The sequence below is a fragment of the Megalopta genalis genome, chromosome 8 (assembly GCF_051020955.1).
Source record: "Megalopta genalis isolate 19385.01 chromosome 8, iyMegGena1_principal, whole genome shotgun sequence".
Lineage (NCBI taxonomy): Eukaryota > Metazoa > Arthropoda > Insecta > Hymenoptera > Halictidae > Megalopta > Megalopta genalis.
Window position 1 is genome coordinate 9,454,624 of NC_135020.1, and position 21,690 is coordinate 9,476,313.

The window sequence follows — 21,690 nt, forward strand, 5'->3', positions numbered from 1 at the left end:
TTCAACTGTTAAAATGATTAGAAATATTATCATTCTAATATTACTGTATAAAAAGTCTTTAACGATATAGTGGATTTAATTATTATTGTTTAAAGTTATTATTTGAATGATCACATATTACATATGAAAAAGATCACATGTTCCTTACAAATATGTACATGGTTCAAACCTTTAGCGATACAGTAATGGGACCTACTCTTGCACGCTTTTCTTACTCCCTAAGCTGGCGCGCATATCCCCACCATTTTACTGCGCATCCAATCCGCAGTGGATTCTGTCTCAGCGATGAATTATCAGCCAATTAGAGCAAAAAGAATTTTTACATCGACCCTCGCTAATGGATCAAGCTGCGGCCTTGAGGTGTAGGACCCATTACTGTATAAAAGTTGCATATGTACTTATCAGTGTAAATATTTCAACTGAATGAATATAAAATAATAAACAGTAAGTCACGATGACTGATATGACAGTGTGTGTAAAAATTAATGAAAATAATGAGTGTATTTATGAAGATAATAGCAGCGTCGAACTGAATGAAAATAATTTGAGCGTATTAATTTCGTGTTTTAAACAAACTCAGATAAAAATTAATCATTTCTTGACTAACTTAATAGAAAAACAAGACAGTTCCGTCAATGCCGAAAGTAAATAAATCTAGAAGTGATATGCTCGTCTAATAGATTTGTTCGTGAAAACTAATAAATTTTTATCAATTTTAGATCGGCTAACATCGGAAAGCGAGTCGGATTTTGAAGAGGAGATCGAAGTTAACCCTAAGAAATGCAAATTGATCGATTAACAGTATATCATAATTGTTTATTGCATTTGTTGTTGTAGATTTTTTTGTATGGCACTTGAAAATAGTACACAGTAGTTCGTTTTCATACGATGTGATGGATTTGTCGTTGCAACCGTGTTAACAAGTATCTTGCCCTGCAAGTTTTGTGATGCTGGAAAGCGATAAATCGATTATAAGAGAACGAAAGTTACATCACCGGTAAAGGAAAACGTGACCGGTAAACAATCGTTTCTTTTACAGCATAATTTTGACGAAGTGAAAAATTTTCTGTTTCATGTAGTTTAATATGTTACAATTATGAATTATTGAAAAATTGTTTCATGTCTATGAGTTTCTAATAATACTTCACTATTTATTTTTTCTTGTTTGTTTTGATTTGTTAATTTTTATCTTATAAAATTTCTGCTAATCGTCAATTTTGTGCTAAATATAATATTTCATAGTTAATTAATTGCTAATTAATTATTTATGCATTACTAAATAATTGACTACTGTTCTTTCTTTTTTTAAAAGATAAAGTATGTCTGCTCTGCTATCAAATGAGGCTCAGTTGCGCTATGTAATAGAATGGTTTCAAGAATGGTCAGAAATGCAAAGAAGTGATTTTTTAAGTATACTTCTGGAACAGTGCGGGCCTGCTGGTCTTGTGAATGGATTAGTCCCCAGAATGGAAACTCTAGGATGTGCTGAAGGATCCGACAGACCTCCGAGTATATTTCAATGTAGAGTAAAACTGTTTCGAGAATGGAGCAATAACTGGTCTCAACAAGAAAAGGATTCTTTACTTTCATCAATTAAAAATACAGACCCTGCATTTGCAGAGAAGTACGAAGAGAAACTGTCGTCTCTAGTGAGTGAAGATAAAAAATCATAAATAAACATCGCAGAATAATTGCTACTCTATCATATTGTAACATAGTTTTATGTTTGAATTGAGAAGGTCTGTTATCAGAGTATAATAGATTCTCTCATCTTTATCTACATAATTACAACCGTCTCGAATTTTCATGCAATCTATGTAAAGGATAATTGAAATTGTTTATATGCATTGTAAAATTTGTTTATAACATAGAATTACCGATACGAATACACACATTCCAGCTTTATTCCATAATATTCATTTTTTAGTAGAGACTTCTTGCATAAATGAGAGTGAGGAAAGAGGACAATTTTTAACATATTTTTATAAGCACTATAATTATAAATCATTAGAAAGATGTATTATTCTGCTTATGAAAATAGACATACTTTATTAATTATTCCATTGTTATTTATTATACATATACTTAAATAAATTTTGTTTAAACACTGTAGTTATTGCACTTTTTATATTACAATTAATTTATTATGATTACAAACATTTATGGAATGCAATAGGACTTTTCTTACTCGATATTTGGAATTACTTAAAGTATAATTACATAATGTTCTTTTTTTTAAATTTTCAAAGACTAATATAATAAAGGAACATAAGTATATATTACTTACTTTTACGAAATAGTCTAGAGTCATGATTTTGGTTCTTGCTGAAGCCATTTTATGCATATCGCTTTAACGGTAGTTTGTCCAAGTCTATCAGATTCTTTCAAAATTTTTCTTATATCTTGAGCTCTTGAATGATTAACAGCCAATAAATATGCAGTCTTCAAGTGCTTGCACTCAATATATGCATTTATCTACAATCACAAAATTTACAGAATAAACAAATAAAGTCACCGTGATGAACTGTACAGAATTAAAATGCCATAACATGTAATACTACTTTGAGTTCTATATCGGTTATCAATCTGATTAGGATATGAACATCATTTTTAACAGCTGATTCCATTTCACCATGCTCTCGGTTCAACAATAATTTTACACAGTGTGTCAGAACATAATCTGAAATGAAGTATGAGTTTGATACTCCAGAAGTATGACAACATTTAATCAATTGCTCTATTCCAGGAATATCGCATTTCAGTGTCAAGATATGACCAGCTAAAGAATACACTTTCCGTTGTGGTAGATTGTAATCTGAAATAAATACATATATGTATTTATCATATTATGTATATACATCATTAATATGAATGAATACGCTATAGTATATCAAAAGGTATTTATATAGTGTGTAATTGTTGCAAACCTTGCATTATTCTGAATGCAATCCCAAATCCTTCTTCAATGTTGCGCCCACAGAGAATGGCTAGAACAGCCAGGTCTATTTTCTGCTGCTGATTGCCAAATAGAGTTGGTAGTTCAGTAGCTATACCATTGTCAGAATCTGTATTCGGAAACAAATTCAAAAACTGAACAGGCGTTCTTCCCTCTTTCTCGCAGGTTGCTAAAAATTTTGCAATTTCCATTTGTCTAGAGATGGTATTTATATGTTTATCTATCTCGGGAGGTTGCATTTCCATTGTTAAAATCCCCTGATTACTGTGTATGGAACTTGTACTTTTTTTCCTTTTCCTGTTTAAACTTTCAATTTGCAGCTCAGACTCCAAGTGTTTCTGAGCCTCAAGCAAAAAGTGCCCTTTAGCGCATAAATCTGAATAGTTAGTTACTTCATTGCGGTAAAATCGGATGCATGTCATTGCGGCGCGTATAGAGTCTTTCATAAACAGCTGCAATTGATACAAAATATGTAGATATTGTTTCTTTTCTAAGCTGTAACAGACGTGTATTAAATATTTTTTCCAAATTAGCAGGCTGGAATCTTGATTTTTCATTGCTTCGTGAAGTTTTTCAGTGTCTCCGGTCTTTAAACAGTATAAATAGATTCCATTGAAAAATAAATCGGGTTCTACGTCATTTTTTAAAGTAAACGTTAAGCATTCGTGAAATTGATTGTGTTTTAAAAAGAATTCCAAAATTGAATTCAGACTTCCATACATTAAGAGATAATAAAGACTCTCGTAGTAATAAAACTGTTGCATGGCTGAAAATGCATTTTTGGGAGTTGTTTGTCCTTGATTTGTCACTTTAAGATATCCGAAGGCAATTGATATTTCTTGCGGAGCATTAGATTTGTACTGATGGGGATATTGTACATATTGCTTGTATGTACTCAAATTGTCCAATATTTGTTGAATCTCTGTTAGTAGTGGCGGATCTTTTAACGGACGATTTTTGGAGATTTCCGTTTTTCTTACGTTTAACTCGTCCATTGTAATTTCTATATCCTCATCAATTCTATTTGCAGCTATTGACTCCTGATCTCTTCTTCTGATTTCAGTCATTGAATCTTTTGAATATGATAGGATTACCCAATCGTCGAATTCTTCGTGTTGAATTTTATCAAGACAGTGGGCGAACTTCTCTCTAGCCTCATCGAAGTATCCTACTTTTAAGCATGTTTTACCCCAAGTTGCCCAGACGCCTTGAGTGTCCAATCCTGCTTTGGTACTTACATCTAATGCGAGGACCCATTGTTCTTTTTCGATTAGTAGATCTCTGAGTTTTCTCAAGGCATGCCCATGCAAATTGTCCGAAGGTATGAAATGCAGACAGTCGAACTGTACTAAACTGGCAATGAGATCTACCTGTGACAGAAAACGATCACAGTGTATAAGTCCGCTATTGAGACCAAGTTTGGCACATTTAACCTTAGCAGCAACTAAGAGGGAACGTATCATTTTGATGATAACAGTATGATCTACTTCTGGATTTACTTTTCCTCCGGTAACAGGTTGTAAAAGATGTTTCATCTCGTCACAGCGATCGAACAAGAAACTGTAATAATAATTGTATTATATTACTAATAAGGGAATATATTGAAGTGATACTTCTTAATTTTTATGTAACTTTGGTAACGGATAATTCCGAAAATTATTCAACGCATATATATATATTTTCCTATAAATTTTTTAAAATAAAGAATCATCTTTCAAATGAATGTCGATAGATAAAGTCGGATGTTTTCATAAGAATTGCTTTCACTCGAAATTACGTTCCCTTGTAAGTATTATTAGAAAGTCATGTAGAAACTTTTACCCTATGTAATAAATTTATAATAATATATAGATACAACAGTTACCTGGTGTACGTTTTATGATCAGAATGTAAATTAAGTATGGCTAGACACAAAGAAATGTTCGGCGCATACTCAAATGAAAATTCTTCTTTAATAGATTCATTATGCTTCTTGTCAGTCGTCAATTTCCAACAATCAAAGGTTTCGCTACTAGTAGTAGATGGTGACCCTTGTTGTGCTCGCATTTGTAGCACTGTCAGTCGTTTGCAATCATTACAAACACGTACTAATACGGAAGGCGGATAACTAGACACTTGCATTCGATGCTGAGAACATTGACCACAAATAACACGACCGCATCTACGACAATGATGTCGTCTGTTGAACATGGAAAATATAACAGTCTTGCAACAACTGCATTTTCTAGCCTGTTGGAGAAATGAAAGAAATTAAGAATAAAAAAACCTCATCGTTATATTATAAATATGCAAGACAACAAACTTGGATTATATACTTTGTCATTAGGTATCCATTCTTCTTTAGTAGGAACAAGAATAGGCATAACGAATTCGTTATTTTCCATTTCTAAATTCTGTGCCTGTTTCAATTTGCCATCAACAGAATCACATTGCAAAGAAACACGACAATCCAATGATTTCTGAGCATAAAATCTTATAATCTTATCGAAATCGTCCCTCGAAATGTCCACTTGCGCCAATTTATTTGTAATTTTGTTTAGTATTTTCTGAACACTTTCAAATTTACAATTCATTAATAATTGTTCTAACATTATTAATGGTTCACTTATAAGATGAATATGCGAGGCTCTTTCCTGAGTCTCTAACATATGTAAAATTTCAATCCCTATTAAGGTTTTTCTATATTTGACGGTCTCAGTTGCTTTGCAATGCTCTAACAAATAATTGCAAATAAATTGCATTGGCTCGATAGAGTCTAGTTTCTTTAATATTGTCTCGCATAATTTAACCGACTGTTTCAAAGGTAAAGCTTGAAGAAACTGAAAGAAAGAACAGCATTAATTAGATTAATTATATAAAATAACTCATAATAATTGATTCTATTTTACCTTTGATGTTTGTTTGAAGTTTAGAGATTCACTTTTTAGGAGGCCTATCAAAAAGTCTTGCTCCATAGAAAGATCTATTTCTAAAGAGAATGCTTGGCTTTCTAACCATTCCAAACATAATTCGAATTTATTTGCACTTATTAATGATTTAATAATTTGAAATGAATTGATCTCATCTGTACAATAAGCAATATTGTAACAAGTGCTATCCGACTTTGATGTACAATATGGAAGTATTCTGTGAAGTATAAGTATTCTATGTAAGATTTCTTTTAATTGCAATTTACAGTGTGCAGGCAATTTGTAAGTGTCCACATGATGCACCGAATGTAGTAAAGCATCTACACAAACATTCACGTTCCATTTATTGATATTATGTAATACTGTTTGACTTAAAATATAGATATCTTTAATTTGATATATGCATTGCAATATTTTGGTGTCTTCTTTGGAGGCAATATAGCTGAGAATTTTATCTTTAAAATATTGTAATTCTGTACTTGTGATCAGATTGTCTGGCAAAGCATTTAGAAGTTTCAAGCAATTCTGCCATTCATTTTCTTCTAAAGTTGTTTCAAAATGCGACCACAAATTTTGTGTCGGTACTATTTCAATAATAGCTGCTAGAGCTTCATTATTTTCAAAAAGAGATTTCATATCTTTGACCCAAGACGAATTCAACAAGTTTTCAAGACAAGCAGTCCGTTTTAAATGATCACAGTTGCTTTCCAAAATAGTCGGATTCTCGTTATATATTCTTCGTACAAGATAAGATATAACCCAACAATAACTCTCTAAATATTGTAGCAAACTTGTTCGTAAAGAGTCAGCTTTCTGCATGTTCTTCTCCGGATTAGCATTTCTTTCAGTATGTGTATAGGATAAATATGTGTAGTTTAATATTACATTGTACGAATTCGAAGGTGGTATATATTGAATTATTGCATTTTTTTTTAAATGCTTAAAATAATCATCAATTAATAAATTTTCGCTATCGTGAATATTGTGTGTATCATTCTTCATATTATTAGAAATAATATTTTGATATTGTTTTACAATATCAGGCAGAAAGATTGTTGTTTTCTTTTCCATATTTTGTTCAGTCTCTTCAAATCTCGATGAATAATAATCGAGATATTCCTGGGGAGCTGTCTTCAAACTTTCATTTATCATTCTTGGATGAAAAACCTAGGCCATACAAACTCATTAACAAAGCATATTGTAATAATAAATAGGAAATAATAAAAATAAGAGATCAACTTACTCGGACACAAGGTGTTCCATAAAATTCACTGATCATTATGAAAATCAGTTTTGGATCATGAGTAATGTCTAGATCTTGCCATATTGGTTCGTTAAGTTCTTCAAGTTCCATGAAAAATTTATTATTCAACATAACGTTGTTAAGTAATTTTGATCTGAGTGCGGCAAGTGTTACTAAACCCAAATCTCCGATTAAATAACCAATTGACATCAATGAAACTGCTTGTTGTAAATTATTGAAGGGAGGATTATATGCCCAGATAGTTAAGCTAGCATGAAGAAACATAAGATTCCATGTATTCAAAAGAAACGTCAATGTTTCATCTCCCATGGATAATTCACTTAGATCTAGTCTCACAAGACGAGATGTTTTACTCAATACATTTCGAATATTTGGATGCTTCAAAATTGATTCACAAACGTTGTCATTCAAGGAAAATTGGTCCACATTCATACTTTGAAAGATTTCCAAAAGTTCTGTTAGTATCTCTGAAACGCATTCATTTGGACCTTGTGTATTATGATCTAAATCCTAAAATAGTAATATTCTATATTATTCAGTATTATTAAACATTATTTTTGAAAAATTCTTACTTACCGTTTCACTTAATTCCTTATTCAATATAATATATCCATTTTCTTTAGTCTTGACAGGCTTTTTAATATTTTTTTCACACAATTGTATAGAACAAGCATTTTTAAGAATGCTGTATACTAAATTAACTTGCAAATTATGTGCAATTGATTCGAGTTTATCTAGTTCAATTTTAAGATCAAAAATTTGATAACCAAAGTAATAATGCAGCGGATTTCTTAATAAATCGGAAACTGTGAGTATCTGATGATCATTCGGAATAATTGCATGTAAAAGTTTTAAATGAGAATAAATAATTTGTACATATTTACGAGTATCGCTGGGAGAGACAACTATCTTGCCCAGAATTTTTAAACCTGATAAATAATTACTATTCTTTAGGACTTTACTAATTGTATCTTTATTCGTTTGTGATTCTTTAAACTCTTGATGTTTAATTGCTATATCAGTCCAGAAGTCTTCTTTCGCTTTGAACTCCTTCGTGCTTAATAAAACTTTTGCATCACAAAGTATATTTTCTACAGTAAACTCTTCTTTGTTTTCGTGTAACAATTGATAAATCTTAAGAAAGAAATGCTCGTATTCTGTATTGTCGAATGTTTTAGATAGTTTCAAATATTTCAATGCGACATCACAAAGATTGCTTGAGATGGAATAAGTCTGACTCATAGTTAAAGCAAGATCTAACACACATATTGCAAATATTTCGTTGCTACTAAGAAGATCCATGCTCAACATTCGCAAATTAATTTCTTGGGATGCTAAAAAAGTTTCAAGTTGACTAGTTTGTCTAGAAGAAAGTATTCCTTCTTGTACAACTTGTCTTAAATTCTGTAAAAAATATAATTTCTTAATACGTTTCTTAAAATTAATGTTAACTAATGTGGAATATACCTCTAATGTAGCAGATTGTAAGTTCTGTTTAGATACATCTTTATCTTGTAATGTATTTGTTTGTTTACAAATGTTTTCTCTAAATATGCACAGTGCTTTTGAAAATTGCAGTTCTCCATTCAGCTCAGTATTTTTCAAGTCAGATGCCTGTGGTATAAAGAAAAACGTTACATACATTCAAATATGTTATTTCAAAAATCTTTAATTGGATTACTACTTTCATTTATCTCTGCTAATTCAGTGTCGTTATATAAAGCTGAGTATCATCGAATAATACTATTTCCTTAACTATTGTTAACTTAACTTATGTAATTAACCAGATAGACTAATTTTCAGGATACAAATACATTCGAGATTGCATCCGATACTAAAGATTACAATGAGCAAAATGAGAATGAAATGATTCAGCCTGCGGATCTCGCTACCCTGAAACTTTACATGGAAGATGAGAGTAGATACAAACCATTGCATTCTTTAGTGGACAACTATAACAAACGTAATAATCTTAATACTGCACATATTAATGTGCTTAATCTATTCGAACCAATTGTATGGGAAAATTCTAACGTTGAGAACAATGATGAATCATTTGTTGCTGGCTTTAAAGAAGACTTAGATAAAGTGTTTAAAAATTAATTCACGACAATTTCTAAGTGATTAAAGTGTCCTTCTAATGTATATCTACTTCCAGATTATAAAAGATAAAAACCTCGTTCAAAGAAGTAATTAAAGCGAAACGTGAGAATGATCAGTATCAAACTAGTCCCGAGGAGAAAGAAGACTTCTTTCAGATGAAACCTATCGATCTTTCATCATTAGTAACGACAGAACATATTCTTAATACCGATGATTATGATGGAACTACGGATGGTCTTAAAAAATATACACCTATTAAAATGAAAGCTATTACTGCGCATACCAAAGAAGTGGAACCATTCGAAGAAGAATATGACTATGAAAACTTTAAAAGAGAATACGAGGAACTCATGGGAAAATATACGACTGAGAGCTTGCTGTCAAATTATACTGATGAAAAACAATCGGAAAAATATCCTGAAGAAACACTAGAAAAATTGCTAGATTTCAAAAATTGTACAGAAGCATCAAAAAAATTGGGTATCAAAGCTATAGATTGTTTGCTGTATAAGTATGAACACGAACCACCTGAAATAAAGAAGTCTGTGCAGAAAACATGGCTAATTATTAAAATTTGGTTCCTAATTTACATATGTCTTGCAATTCCTTGTTGGTGTCAAAAAGGTAATTTACAGTATCACTTTTAACTTTAACACAGTAATGGGAAGAATTTGTACAAGCTATATATTAATTTACAGGTTGGTGTTGCTGCTGTTTTCGTTGCAAGTTTTGCTTTCCTAATAAAAGGATCTTATTTGCGAAACAGTATTATGCAATTAATCCTCCAGGTACTTTAGTTAAAGAGATTAAGAAGAAAGACAAAGAACAACAAGTTCTTACATATGAACCTTCTGAATTTGAAGAAGAGGCATTTGAACGGTTTGAGTCTGCAATAAGGAATATATAAAAATATTTTTCGCATAAGTGATTTACCTCTATAATTTCCTTTGCTTTGTCATAATCGTTTTTCCATAAACATTGAATAACCAGGCTTCCTTTAGTTGCTAGCATAAAGTTTACAAATAATTGTTTGTATGCTGTATCTTTGGTTGTTGTAACATCCATTGGTTGTAGTGTATTTTTAGATCGTTTCCTCCATCTATTGTGTATTGGTTCTGATTCTGAGCTACTATCAGATCCAATTTTTATACTGTTAGATGTGCTATCTTTTTGATGAAAAAATACATGTTGTTTAAAACGATTTGAAATCAGTTTTCCATCTAATTGAACTTTAAGTTTAGCATAAGAATGTTTGTTCACATCTTTACATATATTGATGTTCTCCACAAATTGTGAATTTGTATAAAGTTCTAATCTCCACTCAGCGTCCACGATTGCTGCATTGATAAATGAGATGTCTTTTTGAATTTGATCTGCGTCTGTACAGCCATTTTCATGTTTTACATTTGTGAATTCCCTTTCTGTGACTAACATGATTTCTTTCAAATGGAATAACATATCTCTTACGGCATATTTGTTACAAAAGAACCCTGTAGAATTTTGTTCCGATAACTTATTCTCAAATTTTGTTTGTTCACATAAGATACTTGTGTCATCAGTATCATAATTCTTTTGCGGCTGATCAAAGTATTCATGTCTTAAAAACAATAACGAAAATATATTCTTTATTACATCTATCCGTATATTAAGCGGATATATACTTTGTACGTAATATGTCATGTCTGTGAAATGGCACGTAATGACATTTTGCTTTGTATCATAAGTATCGCATAATAAAAGTGCCTTCAGAGCACTGAATATGCTATAGTACGCATGTAAAGTATCCATAGGTTCGGAAAGATCTTCCAATAAGTTTTTTATTGCATTGTGTTGTTGCTCATGAATATTTGTTGTAGTCTTCAGTACTAATAAACAATTAAACTGCAATAGAAGCTCTAATATCTGCTTTACAGAAATTCTCTGTTTAACTGACTCTAGAATTTGATTATCATTATTAAAGTTGGAAATATCTTTTGTCTGATTAATAATGTATTCCATAACTTTAATACATTTTTTTAATGCCATATTAAATTTTTGTAAACTGGTATCATGAAATCGATCAAAATCACATTTTAATCTTAAGTATTTAATTGTTTCACATATAACTGTATGATGTTCTTGATTTTCACTTGAAATAATTTTTTCGTTTGTAGAAGCATCTAAAACTTTAAATAACAAAACTGGCCAAAAATTATAGAATATTTTAGAGTTTAATATTGATGAAACATTGTCGTACTTTCCATTCGTCATTAAAATATAACAAATATCCTGCAAGAAATATTATATCAGATACAAGTTGTATAATACTTCTTTTTTTTTTACTACTTACCAAAATGTCTGTTGTCCAGTGTAGTTTTGTATTAACTACTCTTTCTATAAGATTATTTTTATTTACAACTAGTACATCGGTAGAAGTACAATCAAATAATACTTCTTGAATTTTTAATGCATCGTCCAGACTTTCAATAACTCTAGAATGTGCACATGTTTCATTGAAAAAGGTACGCCATGCGTTAAAAGGTGTCCTCTCTACTCTTGAATATAATGCAAGTTCAATATCTTGGATGTTACATACTTTCAACAATGTAGGAAAACACAATTTGAACCATTCAATTCTATTAGATTCAATTATATTCACTTTCGACAGAATGCATAATGTGCAACCAAGAAGATTATCGGTTAATTGTTGTTTCGATGATTCTCTTTCTAATAATTCACTTACAAGTGACACATAAAAATCTTCCAAATTATGAACAACAGTGGGCGATATATCAAAATATAATGATAATAATTCATTAATGATCCAACATACAACATTTGGATTACTGTCAGCATTTTGTTTCAAAAATGCAAAACATTCATTGTGTAGCATTTCAAGTACTTCCGCAGTTGTCAGCTTTGAATTCATTTCGTATACCATCAACAATTTCTACAAAGTACATACAGTAAAATGTATTAGTAATGTATTAATAATATGATGAAAATTATATTGATTGCAATATACATTGTTACAATACCTCTATGTGCGTCGTCAAATGTTGACATAAATGCAAAGCCTGTAGCATTTCCATATAATTGTGATAATTCCTTACATTTATAATGTTTGAGGCGACATTGCCAATAAACTTTTGCAACAATATTTGAATAATCCATTGTTGACTTTTACTTTTAGCATAACTGAAAGAAATGTAATAAATGATGCTGTATCTTTTATTAAATATTAATTTAGCAGTTCATTAATTTAGCTTGCTATTTATCATACTTACATTAAGTTTTCGATCAACGATTCAGTATCACTTTGATGGGAAAGAAATTGATCGCTATTAATTTCTTGGTAAAGGATAAGAGAAGTGTACCACAATTTTGATAAGACACATTTATTTATTTGTAACACCTCCGCTGGTTCTGACATGTTACGAAAAATTAATTGTCATGGCACAAAGGAGTAAATAATGTACACATTCTTTCAACCATACGTCAACATCGTAATAGATAACAATATTCAATGTCCACCATGAATTTTTATTCAGCATTCGCTGTCTTAATAATTTATTTGCGCGTTCCTTTATATTTTATTTATCACTAATTTCTCAAAACGATAATTAATTAGTAATAAGTCTTGAAGAATTAGATTTTTTTCAAACAATGCAATTTTGTATACATTCATAGGTTAATCAATGCAAAAGTGTGTTCTCTATTCGCATAAATGTCATGCAGCCACACTTCGCGCCACTTTTGCCTCGCGAAATTATGTATAGTAAAAATATTAATATTTTTGATAACACCGTCTTTTAATTCTTCAGAATAATACAAGACGAAAATCAAGAATAGAAAAATCGCGATTTCAGCTGCATTTTTAAATTATAAACGATTACTCGAATAATATTATGCGGTTTGCGTGATTTTTCTACCTTCCTTAGCTTTCGCAAGTATCCTCAACATTTTAATGAGCATCCAATCCGCAGTGAATCCTGTCTTAGTGTCGAATCGTCAGCCAATCAGAACAAAGTATTTTCTAGTTCTATTCTCGCTAACGGAGCGCGCTGTGGCCGAGAATTTTGCAAAAATTTAGATTGCAAACTTGAATTCTGCAATGCAAAACTTCTAAATCCGTTATGGTACAATAATGGGACCTAATCCTGCACACTTCTCTTACTCCCTAAGTTGGCGCGCATCCTCCACCATTTTACTACGTTTCCAATCCGCAGTGGATGCTGTCTCAACAGCGAATCGTCAGTCAATGAGAGCAAAGAAAATTTCTATATCGACCCTCATTAACGAATAAAGCAGCGACCCGGAAGTGTGCAGAAGTAGGACGCATTACTGTATAATAATTATCCGTGATCTGGATTCTGGTTGCATGTACGAAAATGTACATATCTATTATATAAGATATAGTCTAACCTTACTTAAAATAATTCTTATTTATTTAAGCCTACCGCTTTCGATAACATTACTTGAAAATACAGATTGACAATATTTACACAAGACAATAAGTATAATGAATTATTTTTTATTTTTTCTATTCAAATTTCGGAAGAATTCATCATTAGAGTAAAAGACTAATTTACTCAAATTGTGTGTTCTATATTATTGACAAGGTTCAACACGTGGCAAATTTAACACAGTACAAGAATCGAGATTACCAGACGGACTGTTTATCATCTGAGAGCGAGACAACTGCCATGCTCGGGCTTATTTTCATGGGGAAAACATATGCAAGCGATTCAAATCGCTTTGAACGCTTTCGTCGCAAAAATCAATAATTTGCGTAGGGATACAACGCGGCAACAATGTACATTCAAAAACTGAAAATGCTGTAAATTTAGCTAGCTCAGATACACACTTTTCTCTGTTGCATTCGCACGTAGTTCGCTGGCTGACCGTTCTATTTAGCTACCGTAGCACAGCATTTTCTACAGAGTCGGTAATTCAGATCCTGAGACAGAAAAAGGCGTTGCATGCGATGTCTAGTACAGTTTACTCCGATACCTAGCCTATAGTTGCATCAAGTGCCGTGATAATTTTCAGACTCCACGAGGCACAAATTAAAGCTAGGAACATCGCGCATTATGTTAGATCCATTTAGGATTATCAAAAAATTTGAAATCATACGAAAAGAAAAGAAAAACAATGATAAATGTCAACCGATAATACAGAGGAAATAAAAATGTTCGATGGCTCAAATTTAAATCAAGTCGTATCTAATTATTACTAACGCAAAGAAAATTTCAGGGAGCCAGGAAATGTAGTTTGAAAAATGAAAGGACGATCATTGCAAGCAACAGGGAGATCAGTTGATAAAAGCGAAACTTGAGATAGAAATTCAACGAGAATCGGTAAAACAGGGAGCAACAAGTAGGTAAAGTAGAGCTTTAACATCCGTTCGAACATATTGTACAGGTTAACATAGTCGAAGTGGTAAGAGCTGCATATATCTGTACATATACGTTTCTCTATTTTATTTAAACATCTAGTATTACATGTCCTTTGAAAATAGTGGCTCTGACTAAACTTACATATACTATTCAATACGGCCACAGCAGCAGTTCGATTATATTACTCTCATTTCTATTACGATTCCTCGATAAATAAATCATTTGAGCACTTTTGTGTACCGAAGATTCACAGCGTCGCAGCAAGGCGGAACATTATTCCTTACGAGAGATCACGTTGCACACCAATATCGATGAAACATTATGGCAAAGCTTTCGGCTTCGTGTACAATACAATTCACAAATATTTAATGTCTAATGTTTTCCGAACGAGTTCGCCAGTTTCTCCATAATATTTCATGGTATGCGGTGTGTAACAAGTCGCAAGGATCTTCTTTGTTTCAGAGCACGTTCGACGGGCAAGCGATATAGGACGAGAGTAGTGATTGTAAAATACAGGTGCGAAAGGTCCGCGGGTCCACGACCGAGCCGTTCGGTCCTGCAAGCGACAGACCGATCTCTCCCCGCGCAGTGAGAAACCGTAACCCTTTGTCCCCGCACCAGAATCCCCTATCGCTTACAGGACCACTTCGAAGGTTCGTAGGAAAGTCACTATGCTTGTACCACGGAGAGTAAGAACACGCGCGACGTCCCAGCAGCGTCGTCCCTATCAAAAGGAAAAGAGAAACGGTGGTCTCGCGGCGGCGCGGCGGGTCATTCGGCGTCACGTTGCGTTACGATAGAATAGCGGAGAGAGAGAGAGTCCGCGGGATTGGTGATCGGTGGTCGGCGTCGACGCGGCTGCGATCTAAGATGGGAGCCCGGTGAGGTGGTCGGTAGGAGGTCGACGAGGGAGACTGCGCGGCGAGTCGCCAGAGCGCGTGTGCCAACGGGGAGAGGATCGTTTAGCGTGTACCGAGTAGTTCAGATACCGAGAGAGTGGGAGGGAGTAAGAAAGGAAAGAGGGAGAGAGAGAGAGATGAAGAGAGACGAGGCTACGACGCCGCGGAATGGTGGGGAGACGCGGAGTGGTGGGAAGGATAGAATGGGCTGGTCCAGGCACGGTGGCCATGAGGCGGGTAGGACGATGCGGTCGTTTTCCCCTGCGAGCGACCCAGGAAACGACGCGGGATAGGCGGACGCGGTTAGTCGGGCTCGCGTCCCCCGCCAACGGCGTCGCGCCGCTGTGCACGGAGCGACCCCAACGGACTAGGGAGCTGGCAGGCTGGCCGGCCAATAAGGAGCGAGCCGGCGTCCGATTGGCCGGCGCCGGCCAATAGCAGGCCGGCTCGGGTAGACTAGATCCGGCCGGAGGGGTCGGCTCGGGTAGCCCCGCAACCCCCTCTAAGCTAGGCGTTCTCTCACACGCAAAAGGGGACATCTCATCACGACTCTTGGTAGCAGGCACTTCTCCGTAGTGGGCACTCCACTCATCGTGTCGTCGTACGGGTTCTCCGCGAGAGGCTGTGGGGCCCAAGCCCGAGCGAGCGAGCGCGAGCGACCGCTGGTCGAGTGGGTCTAAGCGGCCGTGAGGACCTCTCCAGGAGTACCCGACAGTCCTCTCTCTCTCTCCATTCATTCAGCCATCCATCCATCTATCCATCCATCCAACCAACCATCCATCCATCCATCCAGCCATCCATCCATCCATACATCCATCCATCCATCCATCTATCCAGCCAGCCCGGAGAGCCAGCCAGAGAGGCCAGCCAACCATCCATAGACACTCTCTCCTCTCCCACGGAGAGAGAGTGTATCCTCGACGAAGGTGGAGGCGAACCCGTAGAGTGGTACATCTACCATCGTCTCTCTATCGGCAGAGTCCAAGGACTCGAAGACCCCCCGGCTGATTTCAGTCGGCCGCCGGCCGGCTCTGGCCGGCCACTATCCTCGACCACGTGTGTGCCAACTGTTCCGTCGTGTTCGCGGTGTTGTTGTTGTCGTCGTCGTCGTCGTCGTCACCGTCGTCACCGTCGTTCTCATTGCCGTCGCCGTCAAAGGGTGTCGTTGTTGTGTCTCGCGGCGGTCGTGTCGTGTCGCGCGTGCCACGCGGCTTCGTTCACGCCACGGTGACGAAAAGTGGCAGCAGAGGAGCCTGTCTCGCGGAGCCGAGGTGTGCGGTGCGTCAGCCGGTTACTCTGCGATCCCGGCCGCGTTGTCCAGTGGTGGCGGCGGCCTGCGGCGGCGGCAGCGGCGGCGCCGGGCCGAGCGTACAGTCCGTGTTGCCCGCGTTGTTGTCCTTGACCGTGGTACACCGGGATTCAGTGCCGTGGCCCTAGCCAGGCGGTCCGCGTCTTTGACCCGGTTTGTCCATCGCAGCCCGACCGACTCTACCCGCGTGTGTGCACCTGAGACAGAGATGCGACGGATCGCGCGGTCACGTCGCTGGACTTGTCCAGTCGGGCCGTCAGGCACCGCGACGATCGACACCGCGGCTTGCTGACTCTGCCATGTCGGCCGGGCGATCCTGCGACAGGACAGGATCGATCGAAACGAAATCGTCCCGCGGTGAATGCTCGCGCGAGCACAGTGCGACCGAAGTGTGATATATCGTGGAGTTTCTAACCCCGGAGAGGATTATATTAATCAGTGTCTGAACGAGAGTAGTATAAAATGTACCCGACGCGCGTGACCGTGAAACAGACAATAATAATAATACAGTGCCGCGGCGGTGACCGATGATACCCGGCCGTAGCAGGGAACAATAGATGAATCGTTCCGATTCGACGACAGACTGTTCCCGTTACAAGATACAACCATTAAATCGTACGAGGGGCCTGCCTCGCGGGCTATAGACGAGCTGCTCGTCGAGCTGTCCGAAGCAACGTCGTCCGGGATTCCTTGTTCGTCGTCCGTGGTGGCAGGGCCGTCATGTCGTTATCTAGCGGTTAGCGCCGGCCTCAGGATTCCGCGAAGCGCGAGCTTCAAGTATTTCGACGGCGCTGGCCTCGCCGAGATGAGCGGTGGCAGCGGCGGCGGCGGCGGAAACAGCGCCGGGAATCAAGGGAACGGCAACACAACCAGTTACCACCAGCATCAACAACAGCAACAGCAACAACAACAGCAACAGCAGCAACAACAACAGCAACAGCAACAACAACAGACACAGCTGGAGCAGGCTAGCTTGCTGCCAGATTTGAATGGGATCGACCTGGCGATGAGCCTGTCGCCTAAACAGCACTCGTCCCACGTACAAGCGGCTGGCGGCGCTCACACGACACCGTTCAGTGTCACCGACATCCTGTCCCCCATCGACGAATCGTACCGGAAGCTGGAGCTGGCGATCGGCGTCGGCGTGGTCACGCATCCTCAAGTCTCGCCTTACGGGAACGCGTGCGGCGGCCGAGTGGGCGGCAATACCGGTAGCTCGAGCGCGAGCAGCGGCAGTCCGCCGCTTCACGGAGGATCGACGCCCGGTGGCGGCACTCCCGGACCGGTTTCCGGTGCAAACGACGCCGCCGCTGGAGGCAGCAGCGCCGCAGCGGCCGGCATGACCGCCATGGGCAATCCTTACGCCACCATGCAGCTCACCTCCCAATATCAGTACTGCGCGGCGGAATTGTCGCCGTATCATCACGCGGGGCCAGCGGTCGCCGGTGGAGCAACCGCGACCGACCCGATGCGCTCCCATCATCCGTGGTACGCGCCGGCCCCGCCGGCAACCAACGACCCCCGATTCACCAGTGAGTATTGTGATTTTAGTCCGACGCGGCGCGTCGAGTTTTCGATCGGGAGCCCGATCGCGAGACCTTATCTCGCGGACGAGATCGGGCCGGGCCGCTCGCGGGACCCGTCCTACGTTCGACGATGGTCGAACGGAGGGAAGTCGACCCGCTGAAAGCGGCGACGAACGCGCGGATCCCAAGGGTGGCCTAACTTTCGATCGCTATCGGCGACCTGGTTTTTTGACATTACGAAGCCGAAGGTCTGGCGTATGCGTTAAGTGGCCGTGAAAAATGTAACAATTTAAAGGCAAGAGTAAGCTTGAATTTTGGAATAAATATTGATGATATCGGACTGGCGGGCGACTTGGAATTAAAGTTACGCGGTCGACCGCGCGCGCGCGGGCGACGCTTTGGTCATCCCTCGCGTAGACCGTAAAAATTGGGATTAATGCTGGATTTAGGGAGCAGAAAAAACAGCTGTTTTATTATTAATTTATAAGAGTAACGATAAGACGTTTATTCCGATTTTTAGCAGCCGTTATTGCAACATATAAATTGATATTGCAATAACGCCTGCTAAAAATCGGAATAAAACCGGAATATTATTAGTTTATAAAAGTAACGATAAGACGTTTATACCGATTTTTAGCAGCCGTTATTGCAACATATAAATTACGAGTTATTCGTTCAATTGATATGTTACAACATATAAATTGATATTGTAACGTATAAATTGAACGAATGACTCGTAAATGTATCTTTACGATAGGAATAATCGTGAATGAAAAAATTAATAACCCGTCATTTTGACGGGACCCGTGAATCTAATGTCAAGGGAAGTTCCAATATCCTCCTGCACGATGTTTAACAGGATTTCCTAAAGATTTTTGGACTTTACGCGCGCGTACGAAGCTCCGCAAGAAGCGACGGGGTTGATTCGTCCGTCGATATTCGACCGCGAGGGGTGAAATTTGCTTGTTCGGTCACTAGAGAACGCGCTTTCACGCTCTTCTCTTAATCTATTGGGTTGGCAACTAAGTAATTGCCGATTTGTTCAATGAAATAAAAAATTCTTTTTTACTTGGAACGAAGTTTAATCTGTAATGTATTTTCCATTTTGTTCGATGACCTTTTGCCATCTCTCCGACAACTTGAAAATTCCACGCTCGTAGAAAGTCTGATCGTTTTCGGCCAAAAACTGAGTTAAGCGAGATTTTACAGCGTCATCATCGTTAAAAGTTTTACCACGAAGGGAGTTGTCTAGGGATCGAAATAAGTGGTAATCCGATGGCGCGAGATCAGGGCTATACGGTGGGTGTAACATCGATTCCCAACCAATATCCATCAATTTTTGCCGAGTGGACAAAGACGTGTGCGGCCTAGCATTGTCCTGCTGGAAAATGACACCTTTACGATTGACCAATTCTGGCCGCTTTTCCTTGACCGCTGCATTCAATTTGTCCAGTTGCTAACATTCACGGATAATAAAAAATAACATAATAATAATAATAATAATAATTTTATAATATAACATTTACGAATATCATAAAAATGGGAGTGAGAGACGCCTATAACTGAAATCGGCAATTACTTAGTTGTCAACCCAATAAACGCTCTCAACGCATTGAAATATCTGGAAAGAATAGAGTTAGAGTATAAAACGTGCCTTGAAACCAGACAAATGCGGCATCCGCCAGCCGTCGTCCGTCTCGACGTTCAAAAGTTAAATTGCCGTCGGTTAGCTTCTTAATCGTCGATGAGAATATTCACAACCGGTGGTCGGTGATGAAACGAGAGAAAGGCCTGCTCTGACGGTTCAGCTAGACTAGAGAAAGTAGCGCCTTGACGCGCCTAGCAAATACTCTCCGACAGATCATCCCTTTCGTCTTCGACGAGGCACGTTTGTCCCCCTTTCGGCCGCCTTCCACTCGCAGAATATCCGTTGCTTAGGTCCATTTAGGTATCGATGATGCGACGGGGGCTCGTGTTTCAAAATCCACGACACCGTCCGCGATACAAGCTGTACGAGCGCTGGCCAACTTGACGCATGAATCTTCCCGGTGCTACATGCGAACCTAATCTCGACGCGTTTCTGCACTTCCCCTGTCCGCGAATCCGACATTTTCGGCTGAAAAAATATTAGGTCGATGCGTATGAAATGTAGGATTTTTAAGCGAACGTATAAAACCGCGTATCTTTTTGTTCGGAAGCTGTTTATTCGATCGAAATACGCTTCGTTCGCTTCGATACGTTTCTCCCTACGAGATTTTAACGCACAGATGACTGTCTCGAAGAAATTCCTATCTTTCGAATCGACGAACTCTGACATGGAATTTTTCGGGCCGTCTTCATTTGCGTGCCGTTTAGCCCGTGAAAACTGTTCTAAATGTTTAAAAAATATGAAAGTCGGTCGGCGAAAGATCCGGCGAACGAGCCGGGTGCTGCGAAATTTCATACTTTAATTCGTTCGATTTCGCAATCGTTTTGTACGACGTACGCGGCCGAGCGTCGTCGCGGAGAAGTTATCGGGCCGCGCCGATTAACGAGCGACGGGCGTATAATTTGCAATTTTTCACGCGTCTCGTCGATGCACCGGCTGCATTTTTCGGCTGCGATCGTCTCCTCGGTTCGAAGGAACGAGCAGCGAATCACTCCGGTCGCGTTCGTTTCCACCGACGCTTTCGGAGCATCGTTTTTCGCAGACGGTTCCGGGCCTTCCGTGCGGTTCATTTTCTAGGGAAAAATCGGCGGACCGAAAATTTTCAAACCGACGCCGCACTTCTCGATCGTTATCAGTGTTCTCCCCGAACGCCTGGTTTGTATCGCGCGCAGCTTTCGCAGGGTTGTTGCCAAGTTTATACTCGTGTAACAAAAATTACACGAACATCGGTCGAATTCGTAATAACAAAATGGAACGCTTTCGAGAAAATCTTCATCGTTGAAACGCGACTCTGGTGATGAACGGTGCGACTATAAACGAGATTATGCCAAAAACGATAGCATAACGAAAACAGGGAGGCGAACGTTCGCGTGTAAAGAAAATCCGACATTTCATATGCACAGACCTGATACGAAGAAAACTTTCGGAAATTCGACTGAAATTCCACCGAATTCACTGTCGCGAAACCGGAAACAGGTCGAACGCAGTGAATCGAAGTCTATTTCACAACCGTCGAGGAGATTTTGGATCATCAGCGCAGCAACAACAACAAACAATTGCCTTTCGATTTGCCAGTTCTCCGTTCCTTTCGTTCGACGATAGATCGCATATCAGTTTCTCATCAATTCGCATTTTCGTATAAGAAATCTTAATTTAGATTTACAGTTAAAATGGCTTCCGAGTGCAAAGGGTTAAATC

The 21,690-nt window shown here is 38.2% G+C and overlaps 3 protein-coding genes across 6 annotated transcripts in view; 2 read left to right on the forward strand and 1 right to left on the reverse strand.

Moving 5' to 3' along the window:
* Positions 1-355: 355 nt before the first annotated feature.
* On the forward strand, positions 356-10,433 carry LOC117227725 (uncharacterized protein C14orf119). Of its 4 annotated transcripts, none has more exons than XM_033483218.2 (5): positions 356-644; positions 720-1,016; positions 1,313-1,649; positions 8,933-9,217; positions 9,288-9,465. In XM_033483218.2, exons 3-5 carry the CDS (start codon positions 1,320-1,322, stop codon positions 9,324-9,326), a joined length of 654 nt encoding a protein of 217 aa, XP_033339109.1. In that variant the 5' UTR covers positions 356-644; positions 720-1,016; positions 1,313-1,319; the 3' UTR covers positions 9,327-9,465. The 4 variants fall into 4 exon arrangements, with proteins under 4 accessions (XP_033339109.1, XP_033339110.1, XP_033339108.2 ...); XM_033483219.2 differs by having other exon boundaries at positions 359-644; positions 8,933-9,092; positions 9,288-9,443; XM_033483217.2 differs by lacking the exons at positions 356-644; positions 720-1,016; positions 1,313-1,649 and adding an exon at positions 9,931-10,433 and having other exon boundaries at positions 8,953-9,092; positions 9,288-9,856.
* Sptz (zinc finger FYVE-type containing 26 spastizin) lies at positions 2,021-13,140 on the reverse strand. The gene is made up of 13 exons (XM_076524306.1): positions 12,499-13,140; positions 12,250-12,409; positions 11,562-12,161; positions 10,166-11,500; positions 8,597-8,743; positions 7,706-8,533; positions 7,109-7,639; positions 5,845-7,032; positions 5,272-5,775; positions 4,821-5,185; positions 2,928-4,516; positions 2,562-2,815; positions 2,021-2,475 (listed from the first exon to the last, which is right to left on the reverse strand). Exons 1-13 carry the CDS (start codon positions 12,642-12,644, stop codon positions 2,308-2,310), a joined length of 7,815 nt encoding a protein of 2,604 aa, XP_076380421.1. The 5' UTR covers positions 12,645-13,140; the 3' UTR covers positions 2,021-2,307.
* A 2,785-nt stretch (positions 13,141-15,925) lies between these two features.
* LOC117227808 (homeobox protein Nkx-2.4) overlaps positions 15,926-21,690 on the forward strand; it is a 76,424-nt gene continuing 70,659 nt past the window's right edge. Inside the window, exon 1 of the mRNA XM_033483334.2 lies at positions 15,926-18,350. Coding sequence (XP_033339225.1) covers positions 17,624-18,350 — 727 coding nt within the window. The 5' untranslated portion in view covers positions 15,926-17,623. The remainder of the gene's footprint in view (positions 18,351-21,690) is intronic.

Coding starts and splice junctions, on each gene's coding strand:
- LOC117227725 (XM_033483217.2), top strand. CDS start 9,388: ATGAAACCTATCGATCTTTCATCATTAGTAACGACAGAACATATTCTT. Junction 9,857..9,930: donor TCCTTGTTGGTGTCAAAAAG/GTAATTTACAGT, acceptor ATTAATTTACAG/GTTGGTGTTGCTGCTGTTTT.
- Sptz (XM_076524306.1), bottom strand. CDS start 12,644: ATGTCAGAACCAGCGGAGGTGTTACAAATAAATAAATGTGTCTTATCA. Junction 8,534..8,596: donor TACAATCTGCTACATTAGAG/GTATATTCCACA, acceptor TATTTTTTACAG/AATTTAAGACAAGTTGTACA. Junction 5,776..5,844: donor ACTTCAAACAAACATCAAAG/GTAAAATAGAAT, acceptor TCTTTCTTTCAG/TTTCTTCAAGCTTTACCTTT.